The following is a 22,933-nucleotide window of genomic DNA, read 5'->3' on the forward strand; positions in this document are numbered from 1 at the left end:
TATTTAGGGCTTACAAAAAGTTATACTTATTTTGAAAGTAAATACTATTTTTTTATTTCATTTTTTCATGGCCACGTTGTTGTAAAGCATCAGCAACAAACCGACTTTAATGCTTCGTAAATGTTTTTTTTTGTTATATTCGTTTCTTTACTATTACTGTGTATTATTATGAACTTTTAGCTCAATTTTAGTGTGTTTTGAGCAATATAACATAAGTAAAATAACACAAAACATATTATAGCAATACTTTAATATTTCGATAATGTTTTTTTTTATTGCAATGTTTATGAAAAAAAATATTTTTTAGATTTAAATAAATGTTTGATTATTTGGATTTATGTATCAAAATTACATGATTGGACTACAAATTCGTACATGACCTAATGGGGAAGCCAGGAAGAAATCCAGATGGGACAGCTCGTCTAAAATATCTTCAGAAAGCTGCTGAGTCAGTGTCTAGCAGCTTACCCTGTTTGGCAGCCAAATATGCAGATTGCATGAAACAGATTAGCAAGAAAACACAGGTATCATTTTTAATTTTTTTGGATATATATTTGTTGAAAGTAAGTATAAGGCTTATAATCATATTAATACAAATGAACTATCGGCTGCGTCCCTATATAAACGGCGCCATTAAGTGCTCTTGTTTAAAAATTTTAACACAAAAATATATATTTTTTAGGGCGATTTCTGTTTTGAAGGTATAGACAACCCCTCTAGCCACCATAATAGATAAAAACTTTCCCTATACCCTCCTTTTAAACACTTTAGCAGAAAGTTTTTCTCTGTATTACCATCTTAATTTTATTTTGATTGGCGATTTATAATCAAAATCCTTAAATTATGTTTCATTCAATAGCCAAAAGACATCCATTTTCTTCAATTAAGAATATTCAGATTAAAAGAGAAATAGGTAAATGGATTGATAATTCATTTGCTTATCCGCCCGACAAGAAGTACAGTCGATAAGAAAGATAATAATTGTATTTGTTTCAGGTTAAGATTGACAAAGACTTCAAGCGCACTCTTTGCAAGGGGTGCAGCTCTTTGCTTAAACCAAAGCTGTCAGCCGACGTAAAAATATTTGGGAAGCATAGAACTCAAAAGAAAATCGGTCTGACTTGCCATTTATGCGGCACCCAGAAATCTTTTCTTATTATAGACAAACCAGCCACTGTTAAAAAGCAAAAGAAAAACAAGAGGAATAATAAAACGAAGAATTAATACATATTTGAATATAAGGAAAAAATGACAAGCTACTTTAAGACATTGTTTGCATCCCTATTTAACGAGGAAGACACAGAAGATTTGGCTGGACAGAAAAATGAAGATTATGAGATACCTTATGAGAAGGAGGAGGTCAATGTTGATCCCTCATCTGCCGATATTAATGAAGAAGCCCAGTTATGTGAAGCAAATAAGAAAGGTAAGAATTATTATTTATTTTGTTTTTTACGTCATTTTAAAGTACAGGGGTACGATTATTTTGGTGGTTGTCAAGCTGTAATATAAGATCCAAAGTTCTCGAAAATATTAGCAAGTGAATCAATGATATAGTCTAACATTGATTTTTGATTCTTTTACTGAAAGTTGTTTAACTTTTTAAAACTATGTCATAATTTGCTCTAAATTGTGTTCTCTTCAGGGGAAGCGCTTGAAGAAGTATCCACTTATGTTAATGAATCCAATGAAACTGCAGAGTTGAAGCCAGAGCATGGAGGGGAGAACGGAGAAGAGGGAGCGGAGGAGGAGGAAGAGGAAATAAATTGTTTTGATGAATTTCTCGAGTGTATCTGCCACCTTGCAGTGTATTACCGCAACATCTATCCTTCCAGTATCTTTGATAAGCATACAATATCTGGTATTCCAGTCAAGAGGTCAATACATCCTTCTGTCAGTGATTATATAGAAACATCTATTGAAACTATGCAGGACTTAGTTGAGACTAATAGTTTAAGAATTACCTCATTTGCTATGATAATTGCTAGTGACAAGGCTTGTGAAAAAATAGTTATAGAAACAGATATATCTAAACATGTAATTATTGACGATGAAAAATACGTGCTTGAGCTAAATGATATATTTAGAGGCGTTGTACAGCGTGTGGAACCCACTATGAATAAAATAAAACATGGGAAAAAGCCAACAGAATGGTGGATAGAAATAAAAACTGCAAACTATAAGCTACCCTTGCGCTTATCCAACGACGGCGTATGGATAAAGCAGAAAAAATGTGATAACAAATTTATAAAAGTTCGTGCCAAAAGTTTAATTTTGCCTATTTTGACCGTCAAACACCCCTATTATCTAAATGTCTACATTCAGGCTAAAGGACTGAAGAAACAAAAGGTTAAGTATGCAGAACAAGATGAATCAGAGTAATTTTTTTTAAATTTCAGAATTTTAAATAAAATGGCTAGAAGTCGTAGCAGATCAAGATCACCCAGACGCCGCCGCTCTCGCTCGCGATCCCGCGACCGGGGCGAGCGTCGCCGCCGCGATAGAGAAGACACACCACCAAGGCGACGTGACGAAAAGGGGGGAGCGTCGGGTTCTTCGGGGGGTAATGTTATGTACGGCGGCGTGGGGTCAATGGGTGGAGTTAGTCGGGTAGGCGGCAGTTTTGCTCCGGTACCGCCACCAAAAATGGCTGGTGGTGCTGGTGGCACCGCCGAAGTCTACACGATACCTGATGACGAGGAAGAAGAACAACAAAAGGTTAATTTATTTAAAAATAGAAAAGCTTACGGACTGCTCGCTACTTATTTGTCAATTGACAATTTTTTAATTATGGAAAGAACACGAATTAGAAGGTTTTTCACATTATTTTCACATTAGCTTTTGATAGGTTAGATTAGGTAAATGTCAATAATTGCACCGCAGGGGGTAGAAAAAGGAGAAAGGCTACTGTGAAAATACGACGAAACCCGCTACTTCGTGTCTTTCCATGATCTAAAATTTGTCCATTGACAAATATGTAGAGAAGCAGTCCTTAAACTATCGTATGCCAGTACGCCATTTAGTTATTCAGTTTAAAAAACAAGAATAACACTTTAAAAGTAAAGGGGGACACCAAGGGCGTCCAATGGGGGGGGGGTAAAGGGGTAAAACCACCCCCACCCCCAATGAAAAAGCTTGTACGTCCTTGGGGGACACGTAGAACAAAGTGTTTAGAACGTAAAGACATCCTAGACAGCCAAATATGTATTTTTTTTTGTAAATTTATAGAATCAGTAAGCTTAATACTATTCTCCCTGCCAACGAGTTTTATTTTCATTCATTCTTTTACAGAATAACAGTGGAAAAAATACTTTAAAACACAAAATCTATTTTTAGGCCCAAGAGGAGATGATGAAAATCATGGGTTTCGCCGGGTTCAACACGACAAAGAACAAGAAGGTGGCGGGTAATGATGTGAGTGCTGTCCACCACCAGAGCAAACGGAAATACAGACAATACATGAACAGGAAGGGAGGTTTCAACAGACCACTGGATGCTGTTTTGTAAAATTTCGTTCTAGTTAGATTCTTTGTTATTGTATGTACAGTTAGACTAGGGGATTTTACCTTGTAAAATAATTAAACTCATCACAATATTGAACTGAAAGAAATTGAAATATATTAATGATAAAATTATTCGCTTTACCTTCATCCAAAATAATTGAACACTACATTACAATTTTAAATCATTTAGTTTCTGGCATTTGAATTTTCTTTTCTGCTACAAATTAGATAAAATAAAATTACATAAGATGTATTATCATTTTTTAGATGTAAAAATGTGTGGTATATACTTTTGTTTTGGAGATTCTACGGGAGAGGAATTTAAAGAGTTTGAGACAAAATGCATGTGTATGCTAAAAAGGTATTTTTTTGTTATTTTTTCTCCTATAAGCAAATTAAATTTAAATGATTTGGATTTTTAAAAGTACAGCAAGATGGATATATATTGCGCTTTAATACCTAGTGGTTTAATTTAATTCCAAATAAACTATTAGATTTTTAATTTGTGCTGCAATTCAAAATAAAAAATGTCTCTCAAAATTTCATCGCTGTTTTTATTAGACGTGGTCCTGACTTGCTGGGCTTAGTAGAGGATGGAAGGGCTAAGTTAATGAGCACAGTGTTATGGTTACAGGTATATTAAATGCTTAGCAATAGATTTTGTTTATTTTCCTTAATATTTATATAAATACCAAGCTAAAAAAAGTCCAGTATGACATCTGATATATTTTTGCACCTGAAAAATAATACTGTATTAGATTATTATAATAATATCATGCTATTGTAGAATTGGCCTTATGATTGATTAGGTAATTTATCTGGTGGAAAGTTGAATGCCAATTTCCCCCCTCATTTAATGTATTTTAATCCTTTATTCTAAGTTAGTTTTTATTTTATAGGGCGATGAGGGTTATAAACAGCCCACAGTTACGAATGAGTTTGCTTTCTTGTGGAATGGAGATGTATTTCAATATGATGGAATAAAGATACCTCCAAATATTTCAGACACTAAGTTTATTGTCGACCAGCTGAGGTAAAATCCTTATATAAAACGTAACAGGATGTCTTCCTGTCTGTTTGTAGCTTAAGATCTGGCTAATCACTGGGCCGATAGAACTCTCCTTTATACAATAAAACTTTTAGTATTATTACTATTTTTGGGATGGGTACCTCAATCCTTTCAAGAGAAATCGTTCCTGGACACAACTCACCTTCCAAAAAATATACCCTCTTCACTCAAGTCCCGTTAGATGCATTTAGAGGCGTTGCCGCTAGTATTAAATAAAGTATATTTTGTTTCAATTTAAAATGATAAGGCATTAGAATTGCCTATTCTAATTGTAGTTTTTAATGAAATCCTAGGTCTATGTCTAAAAAGTTAAGATTAATTTTTAAACTTAAAATGAAAATATTTATAAAGTAAAAGAAAGTTATTCTATTCTTTACAGCCAAAATTTTAATTATGACACAAATGAAATAATGAATATACCACTAAATAAATGCTGTAAAATTACATATGTTTTATTTTTAGTAATAATAAAGATGAGGACAAAATTCTGGAAATAGTTGAGAAGATCCAGGGACCATTTGCCTGCGTATTCTGGGACAAACTAACAAATCAACTCTGGTTTGCCAGAGATTTCTTTGGCAGACAAAGTTTGTTGTTCTTCAGGAATGTATATTTTTATATATCACAAAAAGGAAATTAAAAGTAGTTGCCTTACGTGTATATTTTCCACTATTCTTGACCTATCTATTTATTCCCCCAAATTATTAATATACCTACCTAGTAAAAATACAGATTATTTCCTTATTTTTTTTTTTTTTTTTTTTTTTTTAAATTACACCATTTAAGTTAAGTAAAAAATGAGAATACTATTTATTGCTTTTAGGAGAATCAGATTATGTACTAAAACTATCTTGGACTTAATCCTAAAAATCCTTCAATGTGCGCATTGCTAAACTTATCCTAATTTATACATTAAATTCTGCTTTGATACAATTTTATAAGAATTGATTATAAAAATATACTTAACCTATTTGGTCCAGGGATGAAGACAGAATCGTAATCAGCTCTTGTGTTCCTTGTGATTCTAAATACAATTTTGTTGAGATACCTGCACAAGGGGTATTTAAACTTTCTTTGCAACACAAATCTGATAATAACTTAAAATCCAGAGATAACATGTTCTTTCCATGTAACTCTTATTCAAAAACATTTAATGAAGAACAAAAAATGTATTTTGACCTTGGTCCTATGAAATTTAGAATAAGTGATAAAACTTTAAGAACTCCAGTTGTCATAGATTTTACACCCAGTGACGTCATTTCTCTAAACATTACAGAATTAGACAAATCTAATGATTTATTTGACAAACTTTTAGAAAGAGAAGATATATCAAAGATTGTAGATGAATTTGTTGTATCATTGACCGAAGCTGTGAAATTACGGATTGAAAATCAACCAAACATGTGCAAATCATGCATTAAGGTAGAAATTTTTAATGTTTAACTAGTGATTTTGCCCTAGACATGTTTTAACATAATTTTAGCAAGGGACTTGGCAAATAAAAACAGGGATGATAACATCCATATAAGCGAAGCTCTAAAAACAAACGAACAATAACTCTTGTAGAGTGTCAGAAGTTAATAAGCACTTAGCAAACCATCAATTTAAAAGCTCAAACAAAATTGTACATAAATTTGCTGCAAAATTATGCAAATACAGGATACTATAATAGGACATACTTTCATTTTTGAGATTTGATTGTAGAGATGCCTAGCTTATAATATTGTACCATGTTGTCCTAGGAGTTATTTTCTTCAAAAACATATAAATATGAAAATTATATCATTGTTGTAAAAAAGTTCAAAATTAGACGTACGGACTTTCTGGTAACGATTATAGAGTTGCTACGATTACTAAATCGTACCTAACTGTTATAGGAATCTTCATTTAAAGTTTAAAATTGATTGGACTATTCTTTTTTTAAAATAATGAAAAGATCTAACCGTTCACGACGGATGAACCCTAATTAAAGTAAAGCTTCTAAAAGTGAATCTTGAAGTAATTTTTCTAAGATACAGTAAAAAGTTATGTTATAATTTTAAAAAGTATCTACAAAAAAATACCTATCACTTTGTTTGAGAATTCATCAGGATTAAATCCTATTTGGCTGTAAAAATTTTTAATATTGAATATTGATGTAAAATATTTTATTTTAGGAAAAACAAAAATGTGATCATCCTTGCATCGGAGTTCTATTTTCTGGAGGGCTGGATTCAACAGTGCTTGCCTTCTTAGCTGCCAAACTTCTCAAACAAAATAATGATTTTAGGTTGGTAAAAATAATTTAATTTTTTGGATTTATTAAAGAAATTTTGGAGCCACCTGTATTCGGCTGTTGACCTTCTAACTAGAAAAAAAGCTTAGACGTAATAATCTTTTGGGGATACTAAATGCAAATACAGGTGTTAAATATAAATTGAGCTATATGTAAACTCAGTCATATTATCATATGATACTGATTTTCAAATGACACTGCGCGAAAAAATATATAGGTAGATTTATTAAAAAGTGGTTCGATTTTAGAAGTATAAAAATTACATTCCTATCTTTTTTTCTGTGAAAAACTAAGGGACCTTTTTGTAGAAAATTTGGACACTCACAGATCTCAATCAAGATTACATGTTACCCCTTAAAGTTTGTAAGTAAGCGAATAGTAGAACTTTTGTTTGCAGTTTGTACTTAAAACTTAAGTCTTTTATGTCTACTGCATATCTTTTTGGAGTAAGTCAACAAAGAAAAACTAATTTATCACTTTTTAGAGGACTTGATTTGTTAAATGTGGCGTTCTCGCAGTTAGGAGGAAGTTACAATGTTCCAGACCGACTGACCGGCCTCCAGGCCTACCAGGTCAGGTGCGATATTAATATTCATATGATAATAGTTATATATCGCATATTATTATAAACAGCTTTTCGCGGATGTAAAAATGTACAATTATAAGAATACCAGTTTTGTTATCCCCGAAATGCCGAAAGCATGGGCTAACAAAACTGTTTTTTATATTATGATTGTACATTTTCATACTCGTAGAACTGGATATAATACGATACGATACATGGTTATTCATAAACATAAAACATAAACATATTTATTTGGGCATAAAAATTAAACATAGTTATAAAATCAAAAAAAAATATAAAAACACAATTCAAATTACTATAACAATAAACAACCTAAATCCTAATCAGTTCTGCCCGGGTAACCATGAATAGATCACTAAGGAACTGTCTACTTTGCCCAAAATATATTAAACAAAGGTATCCTGGATCCCTTTAAACTTATAGAACCTAGGTAGTATCGCCAAAATAAAAATAACATAAACAAAAAATTACAAAATTTACAGAGCTGGAGACTTAGATTATTTGATAAAAATAAGTATTGCAAGGCATTAATTAGTTTAGACTTGATAGATTTAGCAAAAAAGTTTCTATCTTCAATAGATTTAAGCTCATCACTTAGATTATTCCAAAGGATGCCAAAGTTGAAAATTGGATGTTTTTTAAGATATTCATATCTATGAGGCCTTATATGAATATCATTGCCATTTCTAAGATTGTAATTACCATTTAGGTGATTATTTCTAATCCAGGTGGGATAAAAAGAAGGAGAAAGAGTTTCATTTAAATAGTCATGCATAATCATAATAGATGAATATTCTATTTGTTGCATTATTGGAAGGATATTATGTTCCTTAAATAGAGGTGTAGTGCTTTCATTATATTTTACTTTTGAGACTAATCTTATAGCTTTCTTCTGCATTTTAATAATAGGATCAAGTGTAGTTTTAGTACACATAGACAGAATATTTGAACAATAATTGATACGAGATTGGAAATTAGCATTATATACCAGTTTTAATATTAGTGTAGGAAATAGATTACTTATTTGTCTAAGTGAATATAAATTTCTGGATAATTTTGAGTGTAGGAATTTAACATGTTCTACTAGAGTGAGATCTTGATCCAATAGAACTCCTAGTGCACGTACACTTTTTTCATTAGAATTAGGAACATGCTTTATCATTTTAATTTTAGTTATGTTACATTCATTAGAGTCATTCATGTTAAGGTAAAGGGGAAAATATGGTCTTGCATTGTTAATAGAGAATTGTTCCAAATTCAATTGTCATATTTGGATTTAAATAAAATAAATTTAGATTTATCTGGATGCAGTGCAAGCTTATTAGCACTATACCAGTCACAGATTTTACTAAGTTCTTTATTTACTAATACATTCAATTCATTTAAATTGCTATGTGAAAACAGTGGTGTTGCTGAGTGTGGCTGAGAACCGAATCTTATCCACCGTATATATTTTTATAAATTCAGATTTGGATTTTAATCAAATTGTCTGAAAATTGTTAGGTTCATACGAAATACATTTGGATTCATGATAAATTTCGAATTGTGACAAACGAATAGCAGAGAGAAATTTTTAACTTGGGGGGGGGGGGGGAGATATTACAATTAGTAAACAGAAGTATAAATAATATGAAACTAGCAATATAGCTCCTAACTTTACTGGGTTTTTTTTACTTTAGGAAATGCAAGAATTATTACCAGAATATCCAATCAATATGGTTTGTGTAGACATTCCTGTAAATGAACTTCAAGTAACAAGAAAGAATAATATACAACATCTTCTGTACCCCTTGAATACAGTTCTAGATGATAGCATAGGTAAGCCATTTTTTTCTTTCATGTAAATGTATAGGTACTGTATAGAGCAAATCAATTACAAAGTCTAAACAAACAGTCTTCAATGAATTGTTCAGCATATTATGTACATTGTTATTTTATCTGGGTTTAAAATTCTTAATAGGTGTCTATTTATTAGTATCTTAGAAGATTTCCTTAACAAGATTTAATTACAGTTTACTGTTTTTTTAAAATTTACAGAAATGTTACCTACCTAACTTTTTTTTAGTTACTCTAATCTTTGACATAATTATGTTTCTTAATCCTTGTATAAAAGTAACAGGTTCCCTGTCTGTCTGTCAGTCTGTACCGAAGGATCTCACTAACCGTTGAACCGATATTGTTTTTCTTTACAGTGAGTTTCTCTTAGGTCCTGGGAAGGTTTGTAGCCATTTTATGGGAAGGTTAAAACCAATATCCCAAGAACATCGCCAAAAATACAAAAAAAAATATTTCTAAAGTCCTGCTAGGCATCGCCAAAAATACAAAAAAAAATATTTCTAAAGTCCTGCTAGGCCGGACATTGTTTGACATAATGGTGTTCCATCCTAGAAGGGTGCCAATTTTTTTTCTTAAAACTAAAATTGACTTTAAACCTCATATTCTTAGAAAAATCAGTTTTAATATTGGTTATCTTCAGGTTGTGCAATTTGGTTTGCTGCCCGAGGCCAGGGTAAGCTATCCTCACCTCTAGGTGCAGGTTCTTGCGGCCACTTGGAGCTATCCTTACCTCCAGATACAGGTACTGGCGGCCACCTGGATCCAGCCGATTATACCTCCGGATGTCGGGTTCTGTTAACTGGAATGGGCATTGATGAACAGCTGGGTGGCTACTCCAGACACAGGTTGGTTGGATTAGTATTAGTATCGGATCATTGAAATAAAATGAAGTGGGTTTCGTCGTATTTTCACAGTAGCTTTTGATATGTTATTCTAGGTTAGGTTAGGTAAATGTTAATGATTGCCCCGCAGGGTTGGAGCCCCCCCACTGGGGCTAGAAATAAGAAAAAATCTACTGTGAAAATACGAAGAAACACGCTACTTCGTTTTCTTTTCATGATTCCTTGCTTCTTATGTAGCGAAGCTAACTTTAGTCTTGCATTTCGGTTCGTCAATTTATTCATTATATTATTCGTATTCTTGTTAATTGTTATCTTTAATAGTTATCTTTAATTCATAGTGGGCAAATTTTTAAAATAATAACAAAATACTTTGTCAAAATTTTTCCTTTATCCATCATTCCAAGGCATTTTGGATCATGGAAAGGAAACGAAGTAGCCGGTTTCGTCGTATTTTTACAGAACTTTTCTCATATTCTTAGCCCCTGTGGGACAATCATAAACATTTACCTAACCTGAAATAACCTATCAAAAGCTACTGTGAAAATACGACGAAACCCGCTACTTCGTTTTCTTTCCATGATCCGGCTTTTTCTATGTATTAATTGAGAATTGATAAAAAATGACAATACGTTCTTGTGTTTTCGTGTATTAATGATTAATCTGTAATTTAAAATCTTTATCAATTAGATAGTAGTCGTAATTAATACCAGTGTGAAATTTTTATTTTCACACTAGAGTCTAAAATACACATATAAATAACAGCCACAATTTTATGTTGTCAAACCAATTATGAGATAATTCAGGCGAAGTAAGAAGGGGGGGAGGGGGTTACAAGAGGAGAGACATAAATTCAAAATTGTAATATTGGCGCAATATTTTGATAGTATATGCTGTTTATAGCATTAGTCCCCAAAGTTTTAAAATAAAGGTTTCTTATTCGTTGACTTGATAACTTTGAGGACTAATACTGAATTTTGATTGGTTGATTTATTAAGTTGAGTGATCAATCGTTTAACTGATTTTAATCTACAGAAGGGATAATTCTGTGTGTCATCATTGGGGATGTACAACAATTAATCTTGCCGTTGTCTTATCCCTTTAGATCCCTGGCAATATTTCCATTTTTATTTTATTTCCCCCATTCTTTCTTTCTTAAAATTTATTCATCTCAGGTCTAAGAAATCCTGTTGAAAACTGGTTCAAAAGCCCAAATATATTACAAGATTCGCAACAATTAAAATATACTGATATTAGTCCCAATCCTTGGGGACAGGTGGCTTATATCACTGGACGTAATTTTTATGGTGGTGGTGCTACAAAAATATCATTACTTTAATACGAGAATAGTTATTTCTCGCATCGTATTATAAACGGCTTTCCGCGGATAAAGAATGTACAATTGTAAGATTAAAACTAGTTTTTTTTAGCCCCGAGGTGCCGTGGTTTTAATCTTATGATTGTACATTTCTATATTCGTAGAAAACTGGATATAATACGATGCTTGACATAGTTTTTTCGTATGGATGAGAACCGGTTCCTATCCACCGGATTCGAATGAATACGAGAAAAAGTATTATAATTAAAGAAGAGAGGACATGGGGCTTTTTTTCACACTTGTCCCCAAAGTTTTATAATAATGTTTTCTTATTCAATGGCTCAACAACTTTGAAGACTTTTATTAAATTTTGATATACTGGTTCAAAAAGTTGAGTGTCCAAACGTTTCTACCACTAATCGTAACCTACAACAGGGGTTATTTTGTGTATCAACTTTGGGAATGTACATTGATTTATCAGCAGTTGTCTAATCCCTTCAGATCTCTGGAGATTCTCGTTTGCGTTGTCCAAAAGCACAACTTATCTTTCTAGATCTTCAGCTTTAGACAAATAATCTTACTTGGGGTACTACAATTTCATTAAAAATTGTCGATTTTATAATCAAGAAATTTTGTAGTACCCCTTTATGAGGAAGGGAAATGGTGGTGGGGTAACTAGCAAGGTTGGAAATAAACCATAATGGAAGGATAATCAAAAGGGGAAGAGATTTCTTTTTGAAGAGGTAGGGGGAAAGGGGCTAAACGGAAATGAAAATCGTAGAAGCGTGGCACATTTTAAAAAGGGGGCTTTAGAGGAAATTACGGAGGAAGAGAAAGGGAGGGGGGGGAGGGGAGGGCACAATTTGTCTTATTGCTTCCTCCCTTTCTTTCATTATTGTTTGGGAAAACTGCATGGGAAACTTTATAGGCAAGAAAGAAAGAGAGACAGCACAGTTTTGCCTTTTCTTTAGATTTTCAAGAAAATTCTTAGTTTTTTTCAAAATCTTATTTTTTTTCCAGTTATGTCTAGCTAAGTAATGATTAGTTTCAAGTACACAATTGCGTATATAATTTGAATCATAAAGTTTTTTTTTTGTTTGAAAAATCTAAAAACATGAAACGCCTATGTAGAGGCTTTATAGTCAGTCTCTAAAAGTAATTCTCTTAGGTTTTTCTATGATTTTTGCTCAACAGCGCCTCCAAAGAAATATTGATATTTATAGTTTTATTTTAGAGACAGTTGACTGCGGTTACGTAAATTAAAAGTATAGGATAAGATGATTCTTACGTTTCTGTGGCAAATTTATGGAAGATTTTATCATGTAAGAATATGATTCGGCCATCTTTATAAATGGATAGGACAATAGATGGATAATTATAACTACACTTGCGGCATTTATAGTACGCATTTATGTATGGACTAAATATATTAAATACTGTTAGAAAAATAAACCAATAGTCCATTGTCCACTCCCTTTTTGAATATAAATAAATATTAAATTTAGATTACTTTGAATCAGGGAGGGAGGGGACATTACACTAGTTCCAAAGTCTTAAAGTAACGTTATCTACTTCGTTGGCTTCAAAACTTTAGACGCAAGTATTGAATTTTGATTAGTTGGTTCATTAAGTTGATCGTTAAAACGTTGCAACTACTAATTGTATTCTACAGAATGTGTAATTTTAAGCATTATTATTTGGGATGCTTATCAATTGCTGCCATTGTCTTATCCCTTTAGATCCCTGACTTTGAATACTTAATCTTCTCTTTTAAATATTCCAAATAAACCACCTTTTAAGGACCAATCAAAGCTATCAAGTATTTGCTTTCCCTCCCTTCTTTCTAAGTGTCTCGGTTTCTCTTTTTTAGTAGCGAAGCTACTCTATAATTCGCTTTGTCCGTCAGTCAGTCAGTCCGTAACGCTATAGGGGAAATGGGTTTTACTCAGCTCGTATAAATGATAAAAGGCTGAAACTTTTTGACAACATTCCCATTATTAAGGAGCACAATTAACTATAAAACATCAATAGCGGTCAGACCACTTTTTAGCAGGTTTTAGGCTATTTTTATATTTTTTAGATTTTTCTCCATATCTTTGGTGTTTATGATCCGATTTTCGAAATTTTTTCAGATATAGATATCAAAATTAAATTTCCCGTCGATTACAACCATGACAGTCCAACTGCCTTTTGCAGGTTTTAGGCTATTTTTATATTTTTAAGACTTTTCTCCGTATCTTTGGTGTTTATGGTCTGATTTTCAAGATTTTTTCAGTTATAGATATAAAAATTAAATTTCCAGTAGTTTTAAGTAAACAATCCTGGCCGTCAAACTGCCTTTTCGCCGGTTTTTGGCTATTTTTATATGTTTTACATATTTCCCCATATCTTTATTGTTTTTGGTCTTATTTTCAAACTTTCAAACCAGTATCAAAATAAGTTTTCTCATTGTTATGAGCATCTTTTATGTAATTTACTTTGACTGTCGTCATCATACAAATAAACCAAGGTTTTGTGTTTATTTTCTCCAATAAATCTATTCTTGAATTTTTAAAAATTCACTTTAAATCTACTTGTATACGATTTTTGTGCTTCGCTACTTATGGATGTTGTCATCCTTGTTAATTCTGATATGTTGCGCGCAAAATTTCCCTAGCTTACTCCTTTCTCTTCCCCCCCCCCCTAATTGTTAGAAGTAGTGTGTATGGTTCAGTGGCTTTAATTTCATATTCAGCGAAGCAAACACAGTAAAGTTCAACAGGCTTAATGCAATTTTTTTTGCTGAGGCTAGTTCACATTTTGAAGACTTGATTTTTTTTCTGTGTGTTAATGATGCGTGATATTTAGTTTGATTTGTTGATTTTTTATTTGGTTGGTGCATTTATTAAAGAAATTCACATTTTCTATTAATAATTTACAATAGCTTCCTTTAGTAAATATTTTTTGTTGTTATGAACTTTAATTAGGTATATAGAATTAAAAGTGTGTGATACCGCGAAGGAAAATATTTTACAGTATGGCTTCGAAACCGATTAATATCCGCTGGATTAGAACTGGTTCTCAGTCATACTGAAAAATTATGTGTAGCATTTTTATTGCAGACAATTTTCCACGAATGTTAAAAATAAAATAGAAATCATAAAATTATTACCAGTTTTGTTAGCTCTGGCATTCGGCCCCTCGTGGCCAACAAAACTAATTGTAATCTTATATTTTTTCATTTTAATATCCACGGAAAGCTGTTTCCTGTATCAAGCAATTTTTCAACAAATTTACCTACAATTTTGCCTCGATCCTTATCCATTTACATTCTGCTTATTCAGTTCTGACACTATACTAGTGTTAATGTCCGTTTGTCCTACCGTTTCAGAGCTTCGATTTTATGGATGTTGTCATCCTTGTTTATTTACATTTCTTTATTATGTTCTCACATACTTACACTTACAAGCACAGAGTCCCTTTCCAAGTGCCCTCCCCCCCCCCCCCTCCCCACTCACCCACATCCTACTTCCTGGTTACGCCACCACCCGGCGAATACTCAATTCATGCTTTCAGTTTTATACCTTCCTAGTAGAGATTATGTCTGGTCTCTGTTTCTCTCTGACACAACTTACATTACATATCAACATGTTACTTACAGTTATAATATATACATTATACATAGTATGATTCATATATCATATAGTTTAAATTAATCTTTAACACTTGATATACTAATGAAAGTGATTTTTGAGTTGAAATATTTGTTTGTGATTAAAGTATACACTTGAAAAAATATTTTATTAACTTTAAAAGACGCTTCTTCTTACACTATATTTATATAAATCTATGCCTTTCGGCAGCTGTCTCGCTTTTAACCCTTTACTGCTCAAATCAAATATAGTGACCAGAACATTGAATAAATTCAGTCTTTTCTCGTATTCATTCGTAACCGGTGGATTAGAACCGGTTCTCATCCATACGAAAAAACTGTCTAGCATCGTATTATATCCAGTTTTCTACGAATATAGAAATGTACAATCATAAGAATAAAACCAGTTTTTTTAGCCCGTGCCTTCGGCATCTCGGGGTTAAAAAAACTGGTTTTAATCATTCTATATCCGCGGATAACAAATGCATGACAAAAAATGTGCATACAGACGGTTATATCAATAGAGTTGATTTGCTATTAAAATTTTCGAAAATCTTGTAATTAACATTTATTTTAAGTTTCATTACAACTAGATAATTATTTTTGCCTAAAAATAAAAAAAAACTTTCCTTCTTGCACCGACGCTGCGACGTACGGACCCTAATGTGGGAAAGCTTCGATTTTTAAAATAGTCTTAGTCATAGTCCTCAGGGAGGGAGGGGACATTGGGCTCCTATTACATTTGTCCCAAAAGATTTATAATAATGTTTTCTTATTTGTTGCCTTTACAATTTTGGACACTTATTTAATTTTGATTGGTTGGTTCATTAAGTTGTGTGTTTAAACGTTCAACCACAAATTGTAATCCACAGAAGGGGTAATTTTGGGTATCAACATTGGGGACATACATTAATGTATCTGCCAATATCTTATCCCTTTGATCCCTGCATAGTCATGGTATTAATGGTATTAATAGGATGAGTCATTCTTGGTGTAGTTATTTTCTATTTAGGATGGTTTTAATTTCTTTAGTAGAAATATATGCATTTTATTAATTTTATGACTCATTTTATAGGTCGATTATTTGTAGAGGGAACCAAAGAAAATTTGTACATAAAATAATTTGAAGCAAATTTATGGGACATTTTTTCAAATACTTTTGCTCTGTTCTAAATTTTTTCCCTCCCATAAAATCCATTTATTCTAAGATTTTATGTATATCTTTTTTTATATAAATTTTTTAAAATAAGTCTTAATAAACGGATAAAAAGGAAAACAGGGGGCTACCCATTACCCAATATAACCTGATCTAAATTAATAAACAAACAAATGAAAAATAGAAAATTTAAATAACGATGGATTGTGCTATTTTTACTACTGCTACAAGAAAAATCTTCCTATTATCTGCATGTAAGAAGCTATTTTATTAGAAGAATTGTTAGCAATTTACTTGGAATTACGACATTGCACATTAATTATGTCTCCCTTTTTAATTTGTCATTTTTGTCTTTTTATGCAATTATTTTTCATTGTCAATCCATTGAGCTGATTTGAACTTTTACAATAAAGTTTGTTGAAATTCTAACTAAATGTTAAGTAAGAATTGAATGACTCAGGATTAATTAGGTTTTACAAAAATAACTTTCTGTACATATTTAAATTGTATAGGTTGAAACCTTTATAAATATATGAAGATTCAAGAATCTAAAGGGATAAGATTATGGCCGATAAATTAATGTAAATCCCCAATGACTACCCCTCTTGTAGATTATAATCAATTGTTGAAACGTTTGAACACTCAACTTTATGAACCAACCAATCAAAGTTCATTGAAGTCCCCAAAGTTGTTAAGCCAATGAATAAGAAAATACTATTATGAAACTTTGGGGACTTGTGTATTAACATCCCATTGTAACCTCCCTCCCTTAATTATATTTGTCATTATTTTGATTTGACAAATCAATATTATTATTACAAGTGTATTTAGATATTGCAGAACACTTGTTATCAAAAGAATAGATGTGAAAAATTTTGAAATTTGTTCTAGTTAGTTTTTTTTTATAATATCGGATACGCTCCTAGAGGCCTCGTAAAATGTTTTCTTTATAATCTATGTTAATATCAGTTGTTTAACAAAATATATTTTCTCGCCGCTAGTTGGGGGATAGGTTCAGCGGTTAGCGAGATCCTTCGGTACAAACAGACAGACATCGTTCTACTTTGTATTATAGATATGATTTTAATCTTAGCAATCCATTTTAGACTCCAGAATTTTTTTTGTTTTACAAGATGTTTTGTCATGTCATGCCAGTTTTTTCCAATCAAAACGACATTAATTAAGGAAAAAATTGACGGCTGTAGCAATTTTATTATTTAAATAAAAGTTGACAATTTTTCATTTCATAAAAATATTCCTTAACCCCCTGATCTTACATAAATCTCTTAATGTGCAAATGTTTAATTAACAAATATTTGTTTTGCATGTTTTTATATGTGTGCAAAAAAAGTGCAAATTTTTTTCAGGCCCATGATTGTATACAACACTCTGTGCAATATATATATATATATAGGAGGGAGGGTAATTTTGGATTTGAGAGGATGGGGGGGGGGGGGGATTTGAAAAGATTGAGGAGGAGAGCACAATTTGGGGGGGTAAGAAATGAAAGTAGGCGAGACAAGAAATGCCAGCAACTAGAGAGAGATTGTCGAGGTGCCTGGTTAAAGGTAAATTACTCGCTCTAATAGTTCAGACCCAGACAGACACCGGGTACAAAGGTTATAAACAGAACATGCACAGTCAATTTTTCATTGATTTTAAGATTGATGAGTATTATAAACAACTTTATAATATATATTAAAAGTAAAAAATTGTGTCTAATGTTTGTCTTGTTGTCTAATGCAAGTTTTTCATTGATAAACCACTGCAAGAGTTGAGTTGGAATTTGTTTCACCTAACTAAAGGGGTAGTTTCACGAAACGCATTTGAACTTAATTTAGTGAACCGCATATTTTTTGCTGTTTAATGGGTTTCAATTTTTCTACCACGTAGTTTTTAAAATATCAAGACTTAAAAATCGTCTTTTTAAATTGCATATATCACAAAAAGACGATTTTCAAGTCTTGATATTTTCAAAACTATGTGGTTGAAAATTGAAATTCTTTCAAATATATGCCATATAAATGTAGTTTAACCAATTAACGAGGAAAAAATATGCGGTTCACTAAATCAAGTTAAAATGTCTTTCATGAAACTACCCCTTTATAATATACATTATTATGACAACACCCATAAAAGCGAAACTCTGAAATTAAACGGTATAACAAAAGAACATTAACACTTTTATAGTTTCTAAACTTTGTAAAATTTGTATATGTATATGAAATTGTATGTGAGATTGCTGCAAAATTGCGTAAATACACGATTCTGATCATGGACATACCTACATTTCAAATTTTAGAGATGCTTCGCTTAAAACATTGTAAATTGTAGGACTAGGATTCAATGTTTCAAAATAAGCTGAATAGGATAATTATGTACATCATATAAAAAGTTGCTGTCAAATAAGTTAAAAATTAGCATATTTTAAAAGAACGTACAGGCTTTCTGGCAACGATTATAGAATTGCTACGCTTTCTAAACTACCTAACTGTCACAGGATTAATCATACAAAGTTTGTAATCTATAGGACAATTTTAACATGCCTAAATTAGCTAAAAAAATCACCGTGGCGTACGGACGGACGAACAGACTAATTTTAGAAAATATTTGTTTAAAAAAAAATTAAGAATAGAGATTTAATTTAGTACATTATTATTGAACTATTGTTTTGTAATCACATGCATAGATTAATTAGTAATGGTCTACAGCAAAATAGAAATCATCTAAATCATTATTATTAGGTATAATAAAAATATGTGTTATTAGAATTTTATTTTCTTAGCAGATAGAATAGTTATCTGATTTTTTTTATCAGTGAATTCTTTAATTTTCTGTTGCATGATTATATTACCCGAAAGAGGGATGAGAGGGTCAATCAAGCACAAGAATAGTGTTTAAGAATAAGATCTTAATTCAAAGGGTGGCATAACTTTTTACATGGTCAATTTTTCGTTTTAGAGGTTAGCTCAACTCCTCAAAAAACATTTAAAAAGTTTCACAGTTAAGGAGAACCTAATCGGTTCAGTGGTTTTAGATTTTTGTTACAGACAGACAAACAACCTACCTCTTTTACATAAGAATATAATGGAGAATAGAATATATGTTGTCCAATAAATGATTATTTTTTTAATGATGAAATATTCCTTCTATTTCTGATTATACATCTGATTAAATATAAACTATCTTGAGTTGATAGTAAAAGTAAAACAAGGATGACAAAATCTATTGAAATGCATATAATAATAGATATTTCTAATGGATATAAAAACTGTACAATTATAAGATTAAAACCAGTTTTTATATCCCCGAGATGCCGAAGGCACGGGCTAAAAAAATAGGTTTCAATCTTATGATTGTACATTTTTATATTCGTAGAAAAGTGGATATAATATGATGCTAGACATATTTTTTTTCATATTGATGAGAACCGGTTCTAATCCACCGGTTTCGTAGGTATGAATACGAGAAAAATATTTTTTGAGAATAATAGCAAAACAAATGAACTTTTTATATTAGTATTAGAGTAAATGCTTTTCGGTGTGGTGTATCTTATTGTATGAGAAATAGTAAAACAAAAAAATACCTACATTAAAAGCAAAATCAGAAGTTTATTTACAATGCAGTCGAGAAAATTATATTTTCCTCAGAAATTTCATTATTGACTTGACAGACGACCAAAGTGTGTTAAATAGCAAATGCGCATTGCTCATTGACCAGGCGACTAACCTCAAGAAATTTAACAAGTTTTTCTTGCTTATCAGTAAGACAAAGTGATTTATAGAGAAGCTTTTCTGTTGAAATAAGTGTAGGTGTAGTTAAGTTGTATCTATTCATGTTCACTTCACTTTCATTTCAGATTTTATGGTCAGGCAAGATTATAATTAAATATGTTTATGTAGGATTTTATGATGCTAAAGAGATGAACTTTATGCCTATTTGTCTTTGGAATCACAATTCAAAATTTCATTATAACAAGAATTCTATAGGTACTGTAATGATAGTTTTCAATTTAATGGCATTTCTACAATTCGACATACATAGTTATTTAGATTAAAGTCGAAAACTATTCTAAGTTACTCAAATATTAGGTCTGTTACAGAGAGGGAGGGGACATTGGGCTGTTTATAACACTAGTCCCCAAAGTTTTATAATAACGTTTTCTTATTCATTTGCTTAACATCTTTGGGGACTTCAATTGAAGTTTGGTTGTTCATTAAGGTTTGTGTCCAAACGTTTCAACCACTATTTAAGGGGTAATTTTGTGCATCATTATTGGGGATTTAAATCATTTTGTCTTATTCCTTTAGACCCCTGTGTCTATTATAGATAGAGGTACAAACTCCATAAAAAGCCTTGCGTTTAAAAATGTTTGAGTAACTAAAATCCTATTTAATAATATGCGTTCTTGTATCCTTTTGCCCCCTATACTTAATCATATTGCATAAAAAAATAATTTGCATATATGCCTAATCGGGATATAAAGAAATATAATAAGGAAGCTAAGAAGGCACTTATTTATAAACTTATATCCTGAATATAATGACGGATTTTAACCATGGATTGAAAACCTAATGCATTTTTCTCAAATTCCACTTTGAATACAAATTAAAAGGCGGACTAATTCAAATCGAATTTAGGCTCCAGATTTATTTTGAATTTTCTAGGATTCAGATCTTTATATTCAGACTTGCAGCAGCGCCCCTAGCTTCTAGAGGTGTTGTATTAGAATGAGTAGGAATGTGCCAGAATATTGCCTAAATCAAATCCAAGCCTGAAATTTAAAAATAAAATAATCTAAAACACATTGGAACATTATGAAGCTTCCCGGTAAAGAAGAACTCAAACGGTTCAGTAGTTATTAATATTTTAAGCTTCAGACCCAAAAAAACCTTTCTTCTTTATATTATGAAATAAATATGCTGGATTGTTCCAAAGCTGATTGGGATTGCTAACCCCCTTTAATAAAATCTAATAGAAAAGATTACTTGATTTCACGAAAACTTATAGTAGATTAAATTGACATAAAAGACTGTACAATATATTTTTTTCAGAGGCCGCTATGAGAAAGAAGGACTGTCGGGACTGGAAGAAGAGTTGCGGATGGAATTGCTCAGAATTTCTGAAAGAAATCTTGGTAGAGATAACAGAATTGTAAGTTTTAAAAACCACATTAAAATTGTAATATTACAGTAAAATAAGAAACATAAGATCTGCTGTTAATTGACAATAAAATGTTCTTTGTGACGCTACTCTTAAAAATGATTGTCAAAGAGTATTAATTTTAAGATTCGTAGTGTCCGCTCTCTTACTGACTGACTCCTTCCAATAAAAATTATGTATACCGCTAGTAGAGTATATGCTATTAGAGTGCTCTTAAGATATATAGTATATTAATGTACAAACTTGAGATAAACACCCCTCTTATTTTCAAATTATTTATTTTTTGTATCTTTGAAATTTTCCAGGGGGGAAAGGACAACATAAATTAAATAAATATATAAATCCTTCTCTTTCACTCCCCCTTTCTCTAATAATTACTAGTATTTGAGGTAAGTGCGGTTGGTACCCCTGCCCATTTTAAATTTTTGATTTTTAAAGTAAAAATTTTTTTGGGGGGTCATTGTTCAAGGGGCAATTCCTTTAGGAAGGTTGGTGGTAACCTTAACCCCAAATAGTTGTAAACCTTTAATGAACCTGTGAGAAGCTACATTGTAAATGAGAACCATATCGGTCCAGCGGTTAGCGAGATCCTTCGGTACAAACAAACAGAGTGACATCCTTTAACTTTATTATAAGAATGATATATTATTCATTCTATGATAAGGCATAAATACATCTACGCATCTATGACCGTTTTCATTCTTGTTATATTTTATTGTATTAAAATATATAATTGTCAGACGCAGTAAACTGTTGTCATTAGCTATGTCAATTAATATATAAATCAATTAAATCCTCTTGGATTTTACTTGCGCTTTGTGTTATTTCTAACTTAAATTAAACAGGTTTTAAATTACAAAGTTCAGTTCATATTTAATCGTATTTAATGATATAATTTTTATTCTTCAGAAACAAAACATTTAATTGATTTATTGTTTAAAAAGTTAATTTTGATATTTATTGTGTAGATAAGTGACCATGGGGTGATGGCTCGATTCCCATTTCTTGACGAGAACTTTGTGAGCTTTGTGTCTTGTCTGCCCACGATGGTGAAATGTGACCTGCGGCTGCAAAGAGGTGTTGGCGAGAAGCTAGTGCTGCGTCTTGCAGCACATAAACTTGGGCTGGTGAAAACTGCAAGGTAATGTTTTGTTTTGTGGGTCTCCGTCGAATAGAAAATTGGTTTTAAATCTTCTCAGACATAATAAAACTGCCAGAACTGATTTTTGTGTTTACATTAACATCTTTTTTAAAAACAAAAAAAATACCGTAAAAATAAATTTTTACATAAATATTATAAAATTAAGATGAATCAGCTAAGCTTCGTTAAAACTGTTCTTATTAGAAATAGTAATATTTTCTGTACAGAATTTTTTTGTTTTTAGAGAACCAAAACGAGCTGTACAGTTTGGAAGTCGGATAGCCAAATTAGAAAACAGGAAAGAGAAGGCTAGTGATACTGCTATCAGAACATAATATCTTATATTCTAAATATCCTGTGATATTTTTCTTTATTTTGATACTTCAATTTCAGAAATTTCAAAAAATGAAGATATT

The 22,933-nt window shown here is 31.5% G+C and overlaps 5 protein-coding genes across 5 annotated transcripts in view; all 5 read left to right on the forward strand.

Annotated features, from left to right (window-relative positions):
* Positions 1-22,933, forward strand: part of l(2)gl (LLGL domain-containing protein l(2)gl) — a 113,128-nt gene that overhangs the window by 77,621 nt on the left and 12,574 nt on the right. The window lies entirely within an intron of this gene.
* Positions 306-2,401, forward strand: LOC145317516 (uncharacterized). The gene is made up of 3 exons (XM_080158627.1): positions 306-524; positions 997-1,426; positions 1,646-2,401. The coding sequence occupies exons 2-3, from the start codon at positions 1,249-1,251 to the stop codon at positions 2,380-2,382; spliced, it is 915 nt and encodes a 304-aa protein (XP_080014753.1). The 5' UTR covers positions 306-524; positions 997-1,248; the 3' UTR covers positions 2,383-2,401.
* Positions 2,367-3,771, forward strand: LOC145317519 (uncharacterized). Its single transcript, XM_080158630.1, has 2 exons — positions 2,367-2,718; positions 3,337-3,771. The coding sequence occupies exons 1-2, from the start codon at positions 2,413-2,415 to the stop codon at positions 3,505-3,507; spliced, it is 477 nt and encodes a 158-aa protein (XP_080014756.1). The 5' UTR covers positions 2,367-2,412; the 3' UTR covers positions 3,508-3,771.
* On the forward strand, positions 3,779-8,801 carry LOC145315508 (asparagine synthetase domain-containing protein 1-like). The gene is made up of 7 exons (XM_080155490.1): positions 3,779-3,864; positions 4,065-4,137; positions 4,403-4,536; positions 5,035-5,179; positions 6,729-6,841; positions 7,332-7,424; positions 8,729-8,801. The coding sequence occupies exons 1-7, from the start codon at positions 3,779-3,781 to the stop codon at positions 8,799-8,801; spliced, it is 717 nt and encodes a 238-aa protein (XP_080011616.1).
* On the forward strand, positions 5,553-22,913 carry LOC145317518 (asparagine synthetase domain-containing protein 1-like). Its single transcript, XM_080158629.1, has 8 exons — positions 5,553-5,994; positions 6,729-6,841; positions 7,332-7,424; positions 9,113-9,251; positions 9,910-10,114; positions 21,268-21,367; positions 22,345-22,517; positions 22,762-22,913. Exons 4-8 carry the CDS (start codon positions 9,116-9,118, stop codon positions 22,850-22,852), a joined length of 705 nt encoding a protein of 234 aa, XP_080014755.1. The 5' UTR covers positions 5,553-5,994; positions 6,729-6,841; positions 7,332-7,424; positions 9,113-9,115; the 3' UTR covers positions 22,853-22,913.

The sequence above is a fragment of the Acartia tonsa genome, chromosome 4 (genome assembly GCF_053477335.1).
Source record: "Acartia tonsa isolate MP-2025a chromosome 4, ASM5347733v1, whole genome shotgun sequence".
Classification (NCBI taxonomy): domain Eukaryota; kingdom Metazoa; phylum Arthropoda; class Copepoda; order Calanoida; family Acartiidae; genus Acartia; species Acartia tonsa.

Bases quoted from the DNA above. Each gene is read 5' to 3' on its own strand.
- LOC145315508 (XM_080155490.1), top strand. From the start codon at position 3,779: ATGTGTGGTATATACTTTTGTTTTGGAGATTCTACGGGAGAGGAATTT. The intron at 3,865-4,064 runs GTATTTTTTTGT...TGTTTTTATTAG, and splicing joins TGCATGTGTATGCTAAAAAG to ACGTGGTCCTGACTTGCTGG. The intron at 4,537-5,034 runs GTAAAATCCTTA...TTTTATTTTTAG, and splicing joins TTTATTGTCGACCAGCTGAG to TAATAATAAAGATGAGGACA.
- LOC145317519 (XM_080158630.1), top strand. From the start codon at position 2,413: ATGGCTAGAAGTCGTAGCAGATCAAGATCACCCAGACGCCGCCGCTCT. The intron at 2,719-3,336 runs GTTAATTTATTT...ATCTATTTTTAG, and splicing joins AGGAAGAAGAACAACAAAAG to GCCCAAGAGGAGATGATGAA.
- LOC145317516 (XM_080158627.1), top strand. From the start codon at position 1,249: ATGACAAGCTACTTTAAGACATTGTTTGCATCCCTATTTAACGAGGAA. The intron at 1,427-1,645 runs GTAAGAATTATT...TGTTCTCTTCAG, and splicing joins ATGTGAAGCAAATAAGAAAG to GGGAAGCGCTTGAAGAAGTA.
- LOC145317518 (XM_080158629.1), top strand. From the start codon at position 9,116: ATGCAAGAATTATTACCAGAATATCCAATCAATATGGTTTGTGTAGAC. The intron at 10,115-21,267 runs GTTGGTTGGATT...TATTTTTTTCAG, and splicing joins GGTGGCTACTCCAGACACAG to AGGCCGCTATGAGAAAGAAG. The intron at 22,518-22,761 runs GTAATGTTTTGT...TTTTGTTTTTAG, and splicing joins GGGCTGGTGAAAACTGCAAG to AGAACCAAAACGAGCTGTAC.